The sequence below is a fragment of the Cricetulus griseus genome, chromosome 2 (genome assembly GCF_003668045.3).
Source record: "Cricetulus griseus strain 17A/GY chromosome 2, alternate assembly CriGri-PICRH-1.0, whole genome shotgun sequence".
NCBI classification, from domain to species: Eukaryota; Metazoa; Chordata; class Mammalia; order Rodentia; family Cricetidae; genus Cricetulus; species Cricetulus griseus.
In genome coordinates this window covers 191863112-191880016 of record NC_048595.1, presented here as the reverse complement: position 1 = coordinate 191880016, position 16905 = coordinate 191863112, and the positions used below count along the sequence as shown (strand labels likewise).

At 38.3% G+C, this 16905-nt stretch overlaps 1 protein-coding gene across 1 annotated transcript in view; it reads right to left on the bottom strand.

The window, feature by feature from the left end:
- Positions 1–6859: 6859 nt before the first annotated feature.
- Positions 6860–16905, bottom strand: part of Trim36 (tripartite motif containing 36) — a 31333-nt gene continuing 21287 nt past the window's right edge. The window contains exons 6-10 of the mRNA XM_027400854.2: positions 16242–16495; positions 15959–16083; positions 13022–13312; positions 10301–10598; positions 6860–9170 (exon numbers count right to left, since the gene is read on the bottom strand). Coding sequence (XP_027256655.1) covers positions 8816–9170; positions 10301–10598; positions 13022–13312; positions 15959–16083; positions 16242–16495 — 1323 coding nt within the window. The 3' untranslated portion in view covers positions 6860–8815. The remainder of the gene's footprint in view (positions 9171–10300; positions 10599–13021; positions 13313–15958; positions 16084–16241; positions 16496–16905) is intronic.

Sequence of the window (16905 nt, the reverse complement as noted above, 5' to 3'; positions counted from 1 at the left end):
GGTTGTCCTCTGACTTACACACACACACACACACACACACACACACACACACACACACACACACACACACACACACACACACTAAAAAGAAAAGTCTGGGCATCAGTTGTAGGCGAAGTTTTCCATCTAGACCACAGATCAGTTCCATCCTGCCAGCCACTCCCCAAATAACTGACATAGAGCTCTGGCTTATTACTAAATAGCTCTTACAACTTAAATCAACCCATTTCTATTGATCTATGTGCTACCTCAAGGCTCATTTACCTCATCTACAAACTTTTCATGCTGCTTCTTCTGAATTTGGTTCAAGACACCTCTGACTCTGTCCTCTTTCCCAGCATTTTCTCTGCCCCAAAGATCCTTCTTAGCCATTGACCAGCTTTTTATTAACAATGAGAGCAATACATATTTACAGTGTACAAAGATTGTTCCCCAGAAATCTGTGGCCAGTACGATACTGCTTGGCTAAGTTTTTGCCCTCTCTTGTAGAATTTGAGATAAACATCAGAGTCATCAGCAGACAATACGATGACTACAACAAAGACAGCTGCAGTCATATCAAGCTGGATCCTTAAAAATAAAGTTGTAGTTCAATTTGTTACTTAGGACATCCCCAGTATAATTTTCTATTCAAATTTATGTTCATTCTTTGTAAGAACTATCTATCCTAAGGATAAATCTTATTTTTAGAAATTATTTTTATTTAATGCTTTTATTTTTTTTGAGAATTTCATGATTTCTCTATTTAAATGATTTCCACCACCCCCTCTCCTCCCTGTGGCTCTATCAGGTTTTAAGTCCCTTTCAAAACATGACACCTTCTTTGATTACTGTTTTTGATTATTATTGTGAGACACTGGAAGTGGTTTCTCATCTCTATTAAATTCCATGAAAACAGGACACCAGATAGGTTGTCTTGTTCAATTTAGATCTAGTACAATGTCTGAAATATAGCAGGAGTCAGCAACTTTCTGTAAAATAAGTAATTATAACCCAAACTTAACTAAATTTCTAAACTAAGTTTCTTTTATTGAGTGAAAGAACCCCCTTGTCAAGATATTTTTGAAAATAATCAGATAAAATTTCTTTTTAAATGAATGCAAATTTGCTGATACAACATAATGTCTTAAGGCATTGTTGCTGTGACAGTCATCTACTTTTTCTGCATCAGAAAAACAATATATTCCCACATAAGACATGCTCACAGGGTACACCAGATTACTGGCCTGATTTTAAAAAAAGTTTTATTCAAAAAGGAAATAGTTCTAACTCCTACCATTTTCAGAAAGCAACTGTGAATGTGTGAATTATTGAGCTTCAAAGGGAGGTCTTATATCCTTTTCTTTCTTTCTTTCTTTCTTTCTTTCTTTCTTTCTTTTCTTCCTTTTTTTCTGTGGTGGTGTGACTCAAACCTGGGGCCTCTCTGCCACCACAGACATTTTATCTTAAAATTTGGAACAAGGTCTTGTTAAGATACCCAGGATGGAACTCAGTCTGTATAGCCCAGACAAGCTTTGAATTTGAGATTTCCCAGCCTCACCCACCATAGCAGCTAGGTAGGACTACAGGTCTGTACTACCAGACCTACTAAAACTCTTGTTAATTACATTTACATATTAGGACCTATCCACTGATTCTGTTAATTTAAAAAAAAATAGCAAAAAACTCTACAATCCACTCAACTGACCTGTTGTGGAATAATCTTTTTGTGCACTGTGAAGATGTATCACTCTGACTGGTTTAATAAAAAGCTGGACAGCCAATAACTAAGCAGGAGTTCTGGGCAGAGAGAATGCTGGGAAGAAGGCAGAGTCACAAGGAGATGCAGAGGAATCATGACATATGGGAGATGAGGTGACAAGCCATGAGCCATTTGGCAGTGCATAAATTAATAGAAACGGGTTAAATTAAGTTATAGGAGCTAGTTAGAAACAAATCTAGCCATCAGTCAAGCGGTATGTCTCTGAGTCATTACTGGGGAGCCAGCAGTCCTGACAAAAAAAGTCCAACACTGATTCTTCTGTTAATTTTTTAAAAGACTCATTAGCAAAAAAAAAAAAAAAAAAAAAGCTATGATCCAGTATTGATTGCACCAAACAGCATCATAACCCAAAATTATGCACATGAATTAAAGGACCACACAATTTATTAAAATGTAATCTAATCTACTGCAGACTGCAGATGAGAAAAGAAATAAGACAACATAAGCAGACAATTGAAATAAATTAACTTCATTATATTAATCTTTTCTAGTGGTACTACAACAGCAAGACCTGAACATCCCAACACAGATGAAGTAGAAGAAAATAACCTAAAAATAACTTTATAAGGATGATTGAGGCCCTTAAAGGGGAAATGAAAAATTCTCTTAAAGAAATGGAGAAAAAGACAAACAAAAAAATGGGAAAAATATTAACAAATCTCTTAAAGAAGACCAAGAAAAAGAAAAAGCAACCAAACAAGTGAAGGAAACAATTCAAGGCATGAAATCTGAAATAGAGGCAATAGTGAAAACACAAACCAAGGGAATTCTGGAAATGGAAAATCTGGGTAAATGATCAGGAACCACAAATGCAGACATAAAAAACAGAATACAAGAGATGGAAGAGAGAATTTCAGGCATTGAAGATACGATAGAGGAAATAGATTCATGGGTCAAAGAAACTTTTAAATCCAACAAATTTTTAACACAAAACATGCAGGAGCCGGGAGTTGGTGGTGCATGCCTTTAATCCCAGAACTCAGGAGGCAGAAGCAGGCGGATCTCTGTGAGTTCGAGGCCAGGCTGGTCTCCAGAGCGAGTGCCAGGATAGGCTCCAAAGCTACACAGAGAAACCCTGTCTCAAAAAACAAAACAAAAAAATGCATGAAATCTGGGACACCATGAAAAAACCAAACCTAAGAATAATAGGGATAGAAGAAAGAGAAGAAGTCCAACACAAAGGCACAGAAAATATATTAAACAAAATCATAGAAGAAAACTTCACCAACCTAAAGAAGGATATGCCCATGAAAATACAAGAGGCTTACAGAATACCAAATAGACTTGTTCCAAACAAAACAAAAAGTCCCCTCCCCTTGCCACATAATAATCAAAACAATCAACATACAGAATAAAGAAAGAATATTAAGAGCTGCAAAGGAGAAAGGTCAGGTAACATATAAAGGCAGAACTACTAGAATTATACCTGACTTCTCAAAGGACACAATGAAAACCAGAAAGTCCTGGTCAGATATTATGTAAATACTAAGGGACCACGGATGCCAGCACCTACTACTATACCCAGCAAACATTTCAATCACCATAGATGGAGAAAACAAGATATTCCATGATAAAACCAAATTTAAAAAATACATAACCACAAAATACATATCCACAAACCCCGACCTATAGAAAGTACTAGAAGGAAAACACCAACCCAAGGAAATCACCTATGTCCACAAGAACACAGGAAATAGATGAGCTTACAGCAGCAAATCCCAAAGAATGGAACTGAACACACAATGCCATCACCAACAACAAAAACAAAAATAACAGGAATTAGCAATCACTGGTCATTAATATAAATGCTCTCAATTCACCTATGAAAAGACACAGGCTAACAGATTGTATACAAAAAAACAGAATTCATCCTTCTGCTGCATACAAGAAACACACCTCAAACTCACCAACATTACCTTAGAGTAAAGGGTCGAGAAAAAAATTTCCAATCAAATGGACTTATGAAACAAGTTGGTATAGCTATCCTAATATCTAATGAAATAGACTTCAAACTAAAATGAATCAAAAAAGATAAAGAAGGTCAACTTCATATTCATCACAGAAAAATCCATCAAGAGGAAATCTCAATTCTGAACATCAATGCCCCAAACACAAGGGCTCCTGCATTTGTAAAAGAAATATTACTAAAGTTCAAATCACAAATTAAGCCCCACACACAATAGTGGAAGACCAACATCCCCTCTCACCACTGGACAGATCTGCCAGACAGAAGCTTAACAGACAGAGAAATAAGGGAACTAACAGATATTATGACTCATCAAATGAACTTAACAGACATCTATAGAACATTCCACCCAAACACAAAAGAAAATACTTTCTTCTCAGCACCTCATGAAATCTTCTCAAAAAATGGACCACATTCTTGGTAACAAAGCAACTTCAAAAGATTAAAAAAAAAAAAAAAACAATGGAATAACCCCATGTATCTTATGGGATCACCACGGCTTAAAGTTAGAACTCAACAGCAACATTAATTTCAGAAAGCATATAAACACATAGAAATTGAACAATGATCAACTGAATCAATACTTGGTCAAGGAAATAAATAAAATTTAATGGAAATAGCCTCACAACATACCCAAACTTATGGGACACAATGAAAGCAGTGCTAAGAGGAGAGTTCATAGCTTTAAATGCTTACATAAAGAAGCTGGAAATATCCCACTAATGAATTAACAGAACAATTGAAAGCACTAGAACAAAAAGAAGGAAACTCACCAAGAAGGTTAGATGTTAAGAAATAGTCAAATTGAGGGCTGAAATCAATAAAATAGAAACAAACAAAAATACAAAGAATCAATGAGACAGAGAGTTGGTTCTTTAAGGAAATCAACAAAATAGACAAACCTTTATCCAAACTAACCAAAAGATAGAGAGAAAATATCCAAATTAACAAACTCAGAAACAAAAAGGGGGACATACCAGACACTGAGCAAATCCAGAGAATCATCAGGTAATACTTCAAAAACCTATACTCCACAAAATTGGAAAACTAAGGAGACGCACAATTTTCTGGATAAGTACCATATACCAAAATTAAATCAAGAACAAATAAAGAACTTAAATACAGCTATAACCCTAAGGAAATAAAGTTATCAATAGTCTCCCAACCAAAAAAAAAATGGCAATCTTGCCAAAAGCAATCTACAGATTCAATGCAATCCCCATCAAAATCCCAGCACAATTCTTCACAGACCTTGAAAGAACAATACTCAATTTCATATGGAAAAACAAAAGGCCCATGATAGCCAATGTAACCCTGTACAATAAAGGATTATCTGGGAGAATCACCATCCCTGATTTCAGGCTCTACTACAGAGCTATACTAATGAAAACAGGTTGGTATTGGCATAAAAACAAACAGGTGGAACAATGGAATCGAATTGAAGACACTGATATGAATCCACACCCCTATGAACACCTAATTTTTCACAAAGAAACTAAAAATATAAAATGGAAAAAAAGAAAGCATATTCAAAAATGGTGCAGGCATAACTGGCTGTCAACATGAAGAAGAATGCAAATAGATCCAAATCTATAGCCATGCACAAAACTCAAGTCCAAATGGATCAAAGACCTCAAAAAATCCATCCGCACTGAAAATCATAGTAAAGAAAGTAGAAAGTGCCCTTGAACGCATAGGCAGAGGAGACTGCTAGTTCTTAAATAGAACACCAGTAGCACAGACACTGAGAGCAACAATTAATAAATGGACCTCCAGAAACTGAGAAGTTTCTGTAAAGCAAAGGACATGGTCAACAAGACAAAATGTTCCTATAGAATGGGAAAAGATATTCACCAACCCCATATCTGACAGAGGACTGATCTCCAAAATATACGAAGAACTCAAGAACTAGACATCAAACTACCAAATAATCCAATTTAAAAATGGGGTACAGATATAAACAGAGAATTCTCAACAGAACAATCTCAAATGGCAGAAAGACACAAGGAAATGTTCATCAAAACAACTCTGAGATATCATCTTACACCAATCAGAATGGCTAAGATCATTTTAACACTGGTGACAGCTTATGCTGGAGAGGATATGGAGTAAGGGGAACACCCCTCCATTGCCAGTGGGAGTGCAAACTTGTGCAGCAACTTTGGAAAACAGTATGATGGCTTCTCAGAAAATTAGGAATCAACCTACCTCAAGACCCTGCAATACCACTTAAGTGCATATACCCAAAGGAGACACACTTATACCGCAGGGACATTTTTCTCAGCTATGTTCATAGCAACATTATTCATAATAGCCAGAACTTGGAAACAATCTAAATGTCCCTCAACTGAAGAATGGATAAAGAAAATGTGGTACATTTACACAATGGGGGTACTACGCAGCATTAAGTACTGACATCCTAAAATTTGCAGGCAAATGGACAGAACTAGAAAAAAACATCCCAAGTGAGGTAATCCAGATTCAGAAAGACAAATATAGTATTATTCACTCATAAGTGGATACCAGACATAAAGTAAAAGATACCCAGCCTACAATCCACAACCCCAGAGTAGCTAGAACGCTCTTCCAGAATCAGATGTAAGCAAATGCAGAAATCCACACTAATCATTGGGCCAAGCTCCTGGAGTACAATCAAAGTGAGGGAGAAGCAATATGAATCAAGAAGTCAAGACCATGATGGGGAAACCCACAGAACCAGCAGACTCCAAACTAGTGAGAGATCACTGACTTCCAGTCTGACAACTAGGGAACCTGCATAAGACTGAACTAGACTTCCTGAATATAGGTGGCAATGGTGTGGCTGGGGCAATATATGAGGCCACTGGCAGTGGGTCCAAGACTAACTCTAATATACAAACTGACTTAGTGGAGCCCATTCTATATGGAGAGATACCTTGCTCAGCCTAGGCATGGGGTTGAGGGAAGGGCAGGGAGGGCCTTGGTCCTGCCTCATATGATGGGACAGATTTATTAGGCTTCCTAGGGGAGGCCTTACCCTCTCCGAGGAGGAGATGGGAGGTGAGGGAGGAAGTGAAGGGAGGAGGGAGGAGAACTGAGATTGGAATGTAAAAAATAATTAAAAAAAGAAAAATCTTTAAAAATTAAAAAAAAAACCTCACATGGGCCACAAAGAATCTTTTAATAAGTGTTTTGTTTCACTTTTCCAGGAAGCATAGTAAAATCAGGAAGCATAGTAAAAATTCCTGGAGTGCAGATATGAATAACCACACTTGACTTCCTTTTATTTTTTTATTAAATATGAAATTCCACCGAGCAATTTCTATACAATGATACAGTGTTTGAAACAGCTTCCTTTTCTGACTCCTGTTAAAGCTTTATATTTTCAAATGTCTACAGGGCATGTGCTTACATGAGTATTGAGTATCACACGACAACACACATGGGACTTTAGCAGCTTTATTGCACAATAATCCAGGTAACACTGCACATTCTCTTTGCTTCCTGTGTCATAAAGTGCTAGATATATGGGAAAGGAATGACAATCACTAAATGCAAGTTCTCCAGACCTATCCACATGGGGGTGGGGGAGTCAGTGGTGGGTCTGATGCAGTGTGATTAGCCTAGCAGACTTCCATTAAGAACGATAAAAAAAAAAAGTAAGATAAAGAGCTTCCAAAATTTTGGTTACTCCACTAAAATGTTAGCATTCCATAAGCGTAAGTCTTAGTGTCTGGACATTTTACCTTTTTAAAAAGGCTGTTCAAATAAAAATCATCGATTTAAAAGATGATTTTGGTGCCTAGAAGATAATTTTGCAGGAACTAACATCCAATTTAGAAAAGGTGTAATTCTTCAAACTAACTGTACACAATCCTTTTGATTTTAGTTACTATTTCTAAATAATTTTGTGTTTTACTGATTCGCTCTAAAAATGTTTATGATTACATTGAGCCACAGACAATTCGACCCAACTGGACAATAGTAACATGTAATATGTCTGGTCTTTTAATGCCATTAAGACAGACAATGAACTTCTCAAATTTGTAAACGTAAGCCAGAAAAACCTGATGTGTAACATCTGTGCCAAAACCACAAAACTCACAAGACAGTTGTTCACTATCAGTTCATCTTCACTAATATTTCTGAAAAATAATTCTTTGCTATAAATGCAAGTATTTTCTGAAGTAAGAAAATTTGAAGATAAAATTTTCTGGAAAAATTATATTGCAGTGAAAAGTTGCACAGGTTCAAGAACCTGTGTTTCCTATGACAGACCATGCTTGCTACATATGCCAATAAGGAGCCTTACAGCCCAGGCAACTCTTAGAGCTGTCCGTAACAATAAATAAAGTCTGTGGTCTACAAAAAAAAGCAGTATTCATTTGCCACGCAATATACACTCAGTAGTTACACACTTTAAAATACATAATTTTCTACTTAAATATACTACCATTTTATGGCCTTTGTCATTTTACCTATCTGTAACTTTATTTTCCTATTAACAACAAGTTCAAGATGCATGGTTTAGGACTAATTCCTATCAATAGTCATTTAAAATATCTTCTCTTTGGACATGAAAAAAATCAGCACAAAGAACCACAATAAATACTTTGTATTCCACCCTGTCCCCCAAAAATGAAAGGAATGTAAATAATAGCAACATCAGCTGACTTAAATAAATTAGAGTCCTTGTATCCAAAGAGAAGGACCAGCTGTAAAGTTGGCTACCTGGGACTAGTTGTGACAAAAATGCCTTCACTCTCACCATTTGTGAAAGGCAGAACAATGACATGAAATGGACAAGTCTGTGAAGGCCTTTTGAGTGTTAAAGACTCATACACTAGCTGCGTATGGTGGTGCCCACCTATAATCCCAGTACTCTGGAGCCTATAACAGAAGGACAGAGTTTGAGGCCACCCTGGGCTTCATAGCAAGACCCTGTGTGTCAAAGCCAAACAAGATAAAGAATCGAACACTACAAACAGGTGTGGTGACAGAAGACATAAATGATATGTAATTAGTTACGAAGACTAACACCAAGGCATGGCTGTGTTCACGGTTTTCATCCTTCACGGTTTTCATCCTCGCCACATGTGGTATACAAGCTACACATCCTCTTCATATTCCAGATACTTGGCTGTGATGGGTTCTTCAAGCTGAATTCCTCCACTGCCCATTAAGGCAAATGCTGGATACATTGTATGCGAACAGTCCACCTGGCGCTCATACAGGCATTTCATGTTATCAGTATCATAGAAGCTCACTTTGCCTTTATCACAGTCAAGGAAAATCCCTATACTAGTTGGCATGGGAAGAACTCTATTTTCGGGTTCATTAGAAGAAGTAGGTGACTTGGGTATAAAAAATTTCTTCATGCCTATAGTAACTAATGTAAAAGGTTGTGAAGAATCGAAACAGGCATCTTCGCTTCCACTGTCATGCCCACTGTCTTGCTCATATCTACAACACAATAAACACAGGACCTTACTTATCTCCAGCCACAGCCTCCCAGTATCATCAACACATTCTCCAAAAATAACATATTGTTCTAAAGTTAGCATACCCAAAATTGATCTATTAACACACATAAAAAAGCACGGACTTCAAAGTGCCATTTAGAGTTGTAATTATGTGCTTGGTACCAAATCCCCTATAGTGCCATCCATTGTTACATAAATTTATATATATAAATAGAACTTAAAATGCATTTCTACTGAAAAAAAGCAGGGGAGGGTAAAGGGCTTAATTTGAGATTTAATATTTATGGTACACAGTGGTATGTCATAAAATATAAAGACCTATGCCCTCACCCATGGGGTTAATAGATTAAAGGAAATAACTAGCCACTTAACATGAGATAAGAGCATGGCTCATTCTTCTCCTGAGAATCCTATTTCCTGACTGTGATTCCCACATCAAGAAAGAATAATGACATTGTTTTTCCTTCTGTGAAATGTGAAAAGTTAGGGAAAATTCTAGTGCCATGAAAGAGGCAGTTAAAGGCATTTCACTGTATGGGTAGATTTAACACGCCCTTTAGGAACTATGGAAAACTTTCCAACTTTAAGCTCTGAAGCTGAATCATAATGAAGAGGAATTCAAAACAGACAAACTCTCTCATAGCAGCAAAAATTAATTATTATTCTGTGAATAAATACAATACACCCAGAGTCCTTTTCTAAAGCAGCCACATGGCAGAGCCAATCACTGAATCTAAGGAATGTGTGTTCCAAATATAATGAATGAGTCCCAGTCTGTTTTCAGGGTGATCTTGTGTGACACTGATACTTTATTAATTTATTTTTTACATTCCAATCCCAGTTCCCCCTCCCTCCTTTCCTCCTGCTCCCCCCATCACCTCCTCACCCCCACCTCCCATCTGCTCCTTGGAGAGGGTAAGGCCTCCCCTAGGAAGTTTACTAAGTCTGTCCCATCATCTCATTGAGGTAGGACCAAACCTCCCCCAACCCCTGCCAGACTAAGCAAGGTATCTCTCCATATACAATGGGCGTCACTAGGTCAGTTTGTACATTAGCGTTAGATCTTGGACTCAATTTACTTTTAAAGTTGTTAACAAGCAAAGAACCTACCTTGGACTAGCCGTGTCCCGGGGAGACCGCAGCCACTCTTGCAGTTTGTCGCTGGAGGCAACCCCTACTTTGACCAGGTATGAATATGGCTCCACACGGCATGCCCAGAAGTGTTTCCCTTTCGATATTCCCACATCTCCGATGATGTAGTCTAAGCTTGTGTAGTAGCCCACTTGGATGCGTTCCGCAGCCAGGAGAACATTAAACCCAGCTCTGCTCTCCACCCGGTCTCTCTTCAGGTTCAGCAGGAGGTGCTCGTTATTATAGCCACACTTCTCATCAAACAGGAAACTGAAAACTGAGTGGAGGGTAAAGATACTCTTAAGTAACCTGAGTACCATCTACCAGGATTTCTATCATTTAAGGCTGAGTTGATGGTTTTCAAATAGAAATCATTACTGAAGAGATGTGAAGTTGCTGGTCTGTGCCAGATAGCTCCATCAATCAAAATTCCACTGCAGCTATAAATTCCAATATATCCTCTATACCTGATTTCTCCAGAAATATCCAAAAGCAGAAACAAATGTTCTAGATGCTTGCAAACATTGATGAGTTCATGCCTGGGCTCAGCAATGGTAATTACTGAACATAAAATGTACTTAATCACTCATCTTTAAAAAAATTCATTTTATTATGTTCAATTATGCTGGGGGGTACACATGAGTATAGGTTCCCATGGAGGTCAGGTGGTATATATTTATAAACATTCCAAATTTTATAACTGAGAATTTATAAGATCTTCCCCCTTATCAATCAGCCCAGCAGATATGAGAATTGTGGGTTTTAAGTTCAGAGAGGTTTGCATCCTGCTCAAACATTTAACAGAAGACGGATCTAAACTCTAAGCTTCCTCATTTACAGAATGGTGCTAACTCAACTATTGTATACATAGCATTTATTGCTACCCAATGCAGACACAACAAAATCTCCATCAACAAAGCAATGGATAGAGAAAACGTGGTAGATGTACAGTGGAATGTTAGCAAACCTTGAACAATGCGAACACAAAATAAACCAGATGCTAAAAGACAACTACTGCACAGTTCTGCTCTTCTGAGGCACCCAGATAGTCAAACCCTCAGAAAAGGAAGAATAGAGGCTACCAGTGTCTATAGGAAGAAGGGTGAAGAGCTGTGCTTAATAGATACAGATTTTCATGTAGGACTTAATTTTTTTCTAGAGACATGAATGAAGATGGCTGCATGATACTATGAATGTACTTTCTACCACTAAACTGTGTGCTTACAATGGTAAATCTTATCCTATTACATGACATTAAAAGAATGGCTGCCAGCAGGCTAAACCAGGCCCCACATAGATGCAGATCTATTTGGTGATGGCTAATGTCCTCACATAGTTATTCTTTATTCTTTTCCATCTTCCATATCTCCTACTTTGTACAGTAAATCTAAACAGCCCCAATATTTATATAGTTTCTCTTGGAGAGGAAGATAAAACACTTAGCATGCCCTTTCCTCCTCTTAATACAGCTGCTACTAAAAACAGAAGCCTTGTCCAAAATCATTCTTCTACTTTCAGAGACAAGAAATTATAAAGAACATTCAGCATTAAATGTCTACTGAATACTTGAATATTCAACTTATCTATTGTTTTTAATAAAACTCAAGAAAAACAATCTCAGCCAACCATGTATATGTATATTCTAATATTTTTAAAAGTCACAATATGTCTTGAAAGTGCATGCACACACACACACACACACACACACACACACACACACACACACACACGCACTGCTTCTTTACATTGGACAAGAGAAGAAAGGAAAGACAGAATTCAGAAAACATGGATACATAAGACACTAAGATGGGTAGAGTCCGTGGTCTAGAAAACAACTGAGCACATCCAAGTCAGTGGTGGGCCACACAAAATGTTTTCCCACTACAATGTCTGAAAAAACTTTAGTTCTAACTGCCTCTCATCTACGAAGACACTGCAGGAGACACCAACTAACCTGTCTGTCCTTCTATCCAGTAAAGCTCTTCAACATCTCAAAAAATAATATCTGTGTAACCTGGAAAGAGAGGCAGGGTAATAGGGACCAGTGTGGAGGGAAAGCTTGCCATGTGGTCACAACATATGCCTCCCATCTTCATGGGCAAAGGACAGAAACCTTGGGCAAGTGAGACTTAGATTAAAGCACACCAATGAATTTTAAAAATAACTATCAATATCCTGTATTTTAGACACTGTTATTAACTGATCTATGAAAGAGTCCCAGAATCATGCTGTTGTTTTATATTCTGGGTTTTTTGTTTTGTTTTGTTTTGTTTTGTTTGCTTTGAGACAGAGTTTTATGATTATGTCCTTGGCTGGCAGAGTACTCACTATGCAGACCAGGCTGGCCTCAAAGTCAGAGAGCTGCCTGCCCCTAAGTACTAGGATTAAAGGCATGTTCCACTAAGCACATGCAGTTATGAAATTTTAATTGTTTAAATAGCATTCATGCCATTTTTATAACAATTTAGCCCCAATCATTAAAAAGCCTTTTTGTTTGTTTGTTTCAATCTAATACAGCCTCTGAGGTGATATTTGGGAATTCAGGTTGCTTCTAAATCCCAGCCAAGTATGTAATCTACTTGTCTAGATTCTTTCAAAAGCACAAAGCTGGTTTCAATGTAGGTCTACATGAAGACACCACCCAGTTTCCTCTTCCCAGCCTCTCCCACTCTGCTTTTCTGATTCCAGTATCCCCAGTACCTGGAGCTGGAGGAGTATGCAGAACCAGCTCTCTGCTGCAGGGGCTGCAGATCGAACCTCTGTAAGCTCTCACTCGGAAAGCATAATGGCTGTTGCTTTCAAGGTTGGAGACAACTTTACTTGTGCCGTGCACTTCTAGCTCATTCCAGGACATCATTTCTTCATCTCTATTAATCTTCCGGTATTCAAGAACATAGCTGTCAGCTTTGTCCTTTTCTGGTTGGTGCCAGTTTATCAAGGCATTATTATATACTTTACTTTGCTCCTCATTGATCTCAGGAATGTCTACACCTGAGAGAATCAAGACACAGAACATGATGTTAAGATAGTAGTTCCCTCAGCAAAAATGAAGTACTGACCCTTTCTATAGTATCCAAGAAACTCCTAAATTTATAATACTATGCATAAAAAGATGGTAAATATAAATTAAGGTAAAATTGTAATTATAATTGAAATGGGAAAAAAACAAAAAATTAAGCCATGATTACAGTGTTAAGTGGTATCATCTATTCTAAAGCACTGGAAGTACTAAAAACAGACTTTTCCCATAGTGAGCTGTGACTCTGGAGTTGAAATTTTTATCTATATTTACATAAATACTTTCAGTACTTAAAAGGTTAAGTTTTGTGACTTTGGATCAAATTCTATTGAGCATTTCCTTTGATATTTTCTAAGGTAAACTTGCAAAGCCAAACAGGGTAGACATGAAGTGTAAAGCAGCTAATGGGGTGTCTCCAGCACCCACAGGAAAGCTGGATAAATGCAAGCTCTAGGGAGGCGGGCACTGGAGTTCACTGGCCAGCTAGTCTAGCCAAATCAGGGAGCTCCAGGTCAGGTGAGGGACCCTGCCTCAAAAGAATACAGATAACCAAGGAAGTCACATAGTACTAACCTTTGGCCTCTGGCCTACACACACACACACACACACACACACACACACACACACACACACACACCAAAACAAGAAAAATAACTAAGAAAAACAGAAACGACTGGGTGGTTGTGGTGAGGCAGAAATAGGCAGGTCTCTGTGAGTTCAAGGCCAGCCTGGTCTACAGAGTGAGTTCCAAGACAGGCTCCAAAGCTACAGAGAAATCCTGTCTCAAAAAACCAACAAAAAGGAAAAGAAAAGAAGCAACAAAGTAGGGAAACCCCACAAAAATTTAGGCAATTCCAAGGTAATCACTGCCCTGGTTTCATTTCCTGCCATTTTATTCTGTAATATTTCACTGTTATGGATCAATCAAGATTTATTTATTTGAGAGAATTAGGTTTCTAACATTTTGCTAGAGGTACAATGTTTCGAGCCAGTCACAGTAGCTCACAGTTGTAACCTCCTGAAGCAGGAGGATGACTATAAATACAAGGCCAGCCTGGGATCTATGAGCTGCAGATTAAACGAGGCTACAGTTTCTCAACAAAATCAGACCAAGGTCACAGCTAAATCTTTGTGCACACACACAACCTTTTCTCTACACTAAACTTGTAAGCTTGATATACAGTAAAGTCTAATAGTCTATGTATGCTGGACATGACCAACTGCACATCCTATAATCACAGTGCGGCCAGTAGAGTGAGCTCAAGGTCATCCTCTGCTACATACTAGTTTTTTGTTCAGTTTGTATAAATTATATACACGCAAGCATTCACACCCCCACACACCCCATTTACATCAAACCACAGAGGAGGAAATGAAATAAGGGAAGTGCCCCTGCTGCTTTTCACTTATCCTACAGCCTGCCAAGAGGCACATAAGGAAGTCTAAGGGTGCATTAACACACCTGAAGATTATACAGCCATGATAAGATCTGAAAACACATCCAAAGTATACTTTAAAGTTAAAAAGTTCAACAGGGCTGAATCACAGAGTGTCTTCACATGGTTACTATAAGAATGGGCATTGGGGAAAATGAAATACATCCACAGGCAGGAAATGGGGGCTTCCTCTGTTGTCTTGGTCCTTTGCTGTGGACTGAATATAACCTATGACTACCCATAGTCAGCCTTACCCTTCCAGCAGCAATGTTTGGATCCATGGGTAAAAGTTTAAGACTCAAAAGTAAGCTAACATATATCTAAAATGCAACTGATGTACACAGAACCAACAGCCTAGGATGTAAAATTAGCATTTGAAATGATACCTAACACCTATTTGGAAGAAGTCATAGTAAATAACAGATTCAGATCTAAGTTTAAAAAGAAAAGATGCCACAGAAACCCATATAGTTTTTAGCTTTTTGGAAGACAAATTTCCTTTTTTCAAAAAAGATCTTATTTTTTTATAGGTTTTAAAAATCATAGGTTTGGGGGCCAGGTACATGTGCAGATGCCCTCAGAGGCCAGAAGGCATCAGATCTCCTAGAGTTGGCACGACTGGCGGTTGTGGGTGTTGGGAATCAAACTCGGGTCCACAGTGAGAACAGCCGCTGCTCTTAACCAGTGAGCATCTCTCCAGCAGGTAGCCTGTGCTGCTTCAACTTCATAAGAAGAGAAACTTCAGCACAGCGAATGTGGTGAGACTTAAGAAGAAGTACTCCCTGTGTTTCAAGGGCATTTCCTGAAAATTTGTATGTTGAAGTCCTAACCCTGATTGTGACAGCAGTCCTCAGAAGGTTGACTGTATTTGGAGACAGTCTTCAGAAGGGATGGATATCAAAGCTGAGAACCTCACAGTGGGCCCTAATTCAATATAGCTGGAAATGCAGAATATTCCTTAAGCCAGATTTCACATACTAAAAAGTAGCATAAGCTTATAATTAAAAATAAAGTGATGCCATGTATACAACATTTTAAAAGCCAGGGTATAGGTGCAAACATAAAAGCCAGTCTAAAGGTTCCAAGATAGATGATCATGAACAACTTATGTCAAGGGAGAGGGGAATGCACTTCTGCAGCATGCACACAGGCCAGAGAGGAGGCATGGCCTTCATCACTTACCATTAGAGAAAAAGGACAGTTCTCCAAGCACCTCTGTCTGCTTGGATGTGTTAACGACATAGTCTTCAAAAGAAGCCTGCGCCGCAGGTCTAAAGCTCTTCAGAGATTCTGTAGCTTTCTGGATTCTGAGGACAGACACATTTCATGTGAAAGCCATTCTTTACGAAGACAAGTCACTCTAAACACCCACAATGTGTCAGACCGAAGAAACCGACACTGCATTCAGCACCTAGGGTACAGCAGGCCCAGACAGCTTTCAAAAGCTAAGGAGCAAAGCCAGTACCTGTGATGGAGCTGCTTCGCTGTCTGCACAAAGCAAGACTGATCAGTCTCCTTCAATACTTCCTGGGCGTATCCCACAAGCCCATTGTTCTCTAGAAGGCCTTGGTACTCTTCCACTTGCGTGTGGAACTTGTCTAGTCTTAGCTTCTTAGAGGTGTCTATGGCTTTCAGAACAGATGACTTCCTGTCTTCCAGGATTTCAAAGAGCTTTTCAAAATGTGCCAGTGCTTCTTCCTTCGCCCTCTCTCCATTGCACTAGTGTAAGACACATAAGTGTTACCCCATGTAATGAAACCAACCTCTCCACCGCACCAGTGTGGAGTACAAGCATTATCTTGTCCATAAACCCAGTCTCTCTGTCGCACTAGTGTAAAACACACAAACATTACCTCATTCATAAACCCAAAGGTCTTCCCATGATGTCCTCTATAATATCAAACTCAACAAAACAAGGCCAGACATTACAAAGAAAAATTTGGTCTGATCCTAAAATCTTCACAACGGTAGTTTGTAATCAAACACACAAAGTACAACTGTCAGATCACAGTTAGATTTGCTTTATAATTTCAGAACTCTACTTAATTTTGTTCAGTAACAGACAAATTATTCAATTAAATGAGAAACAATTTTCAGAGATAAAATAAAGGGCAGAATTGAACTGATGT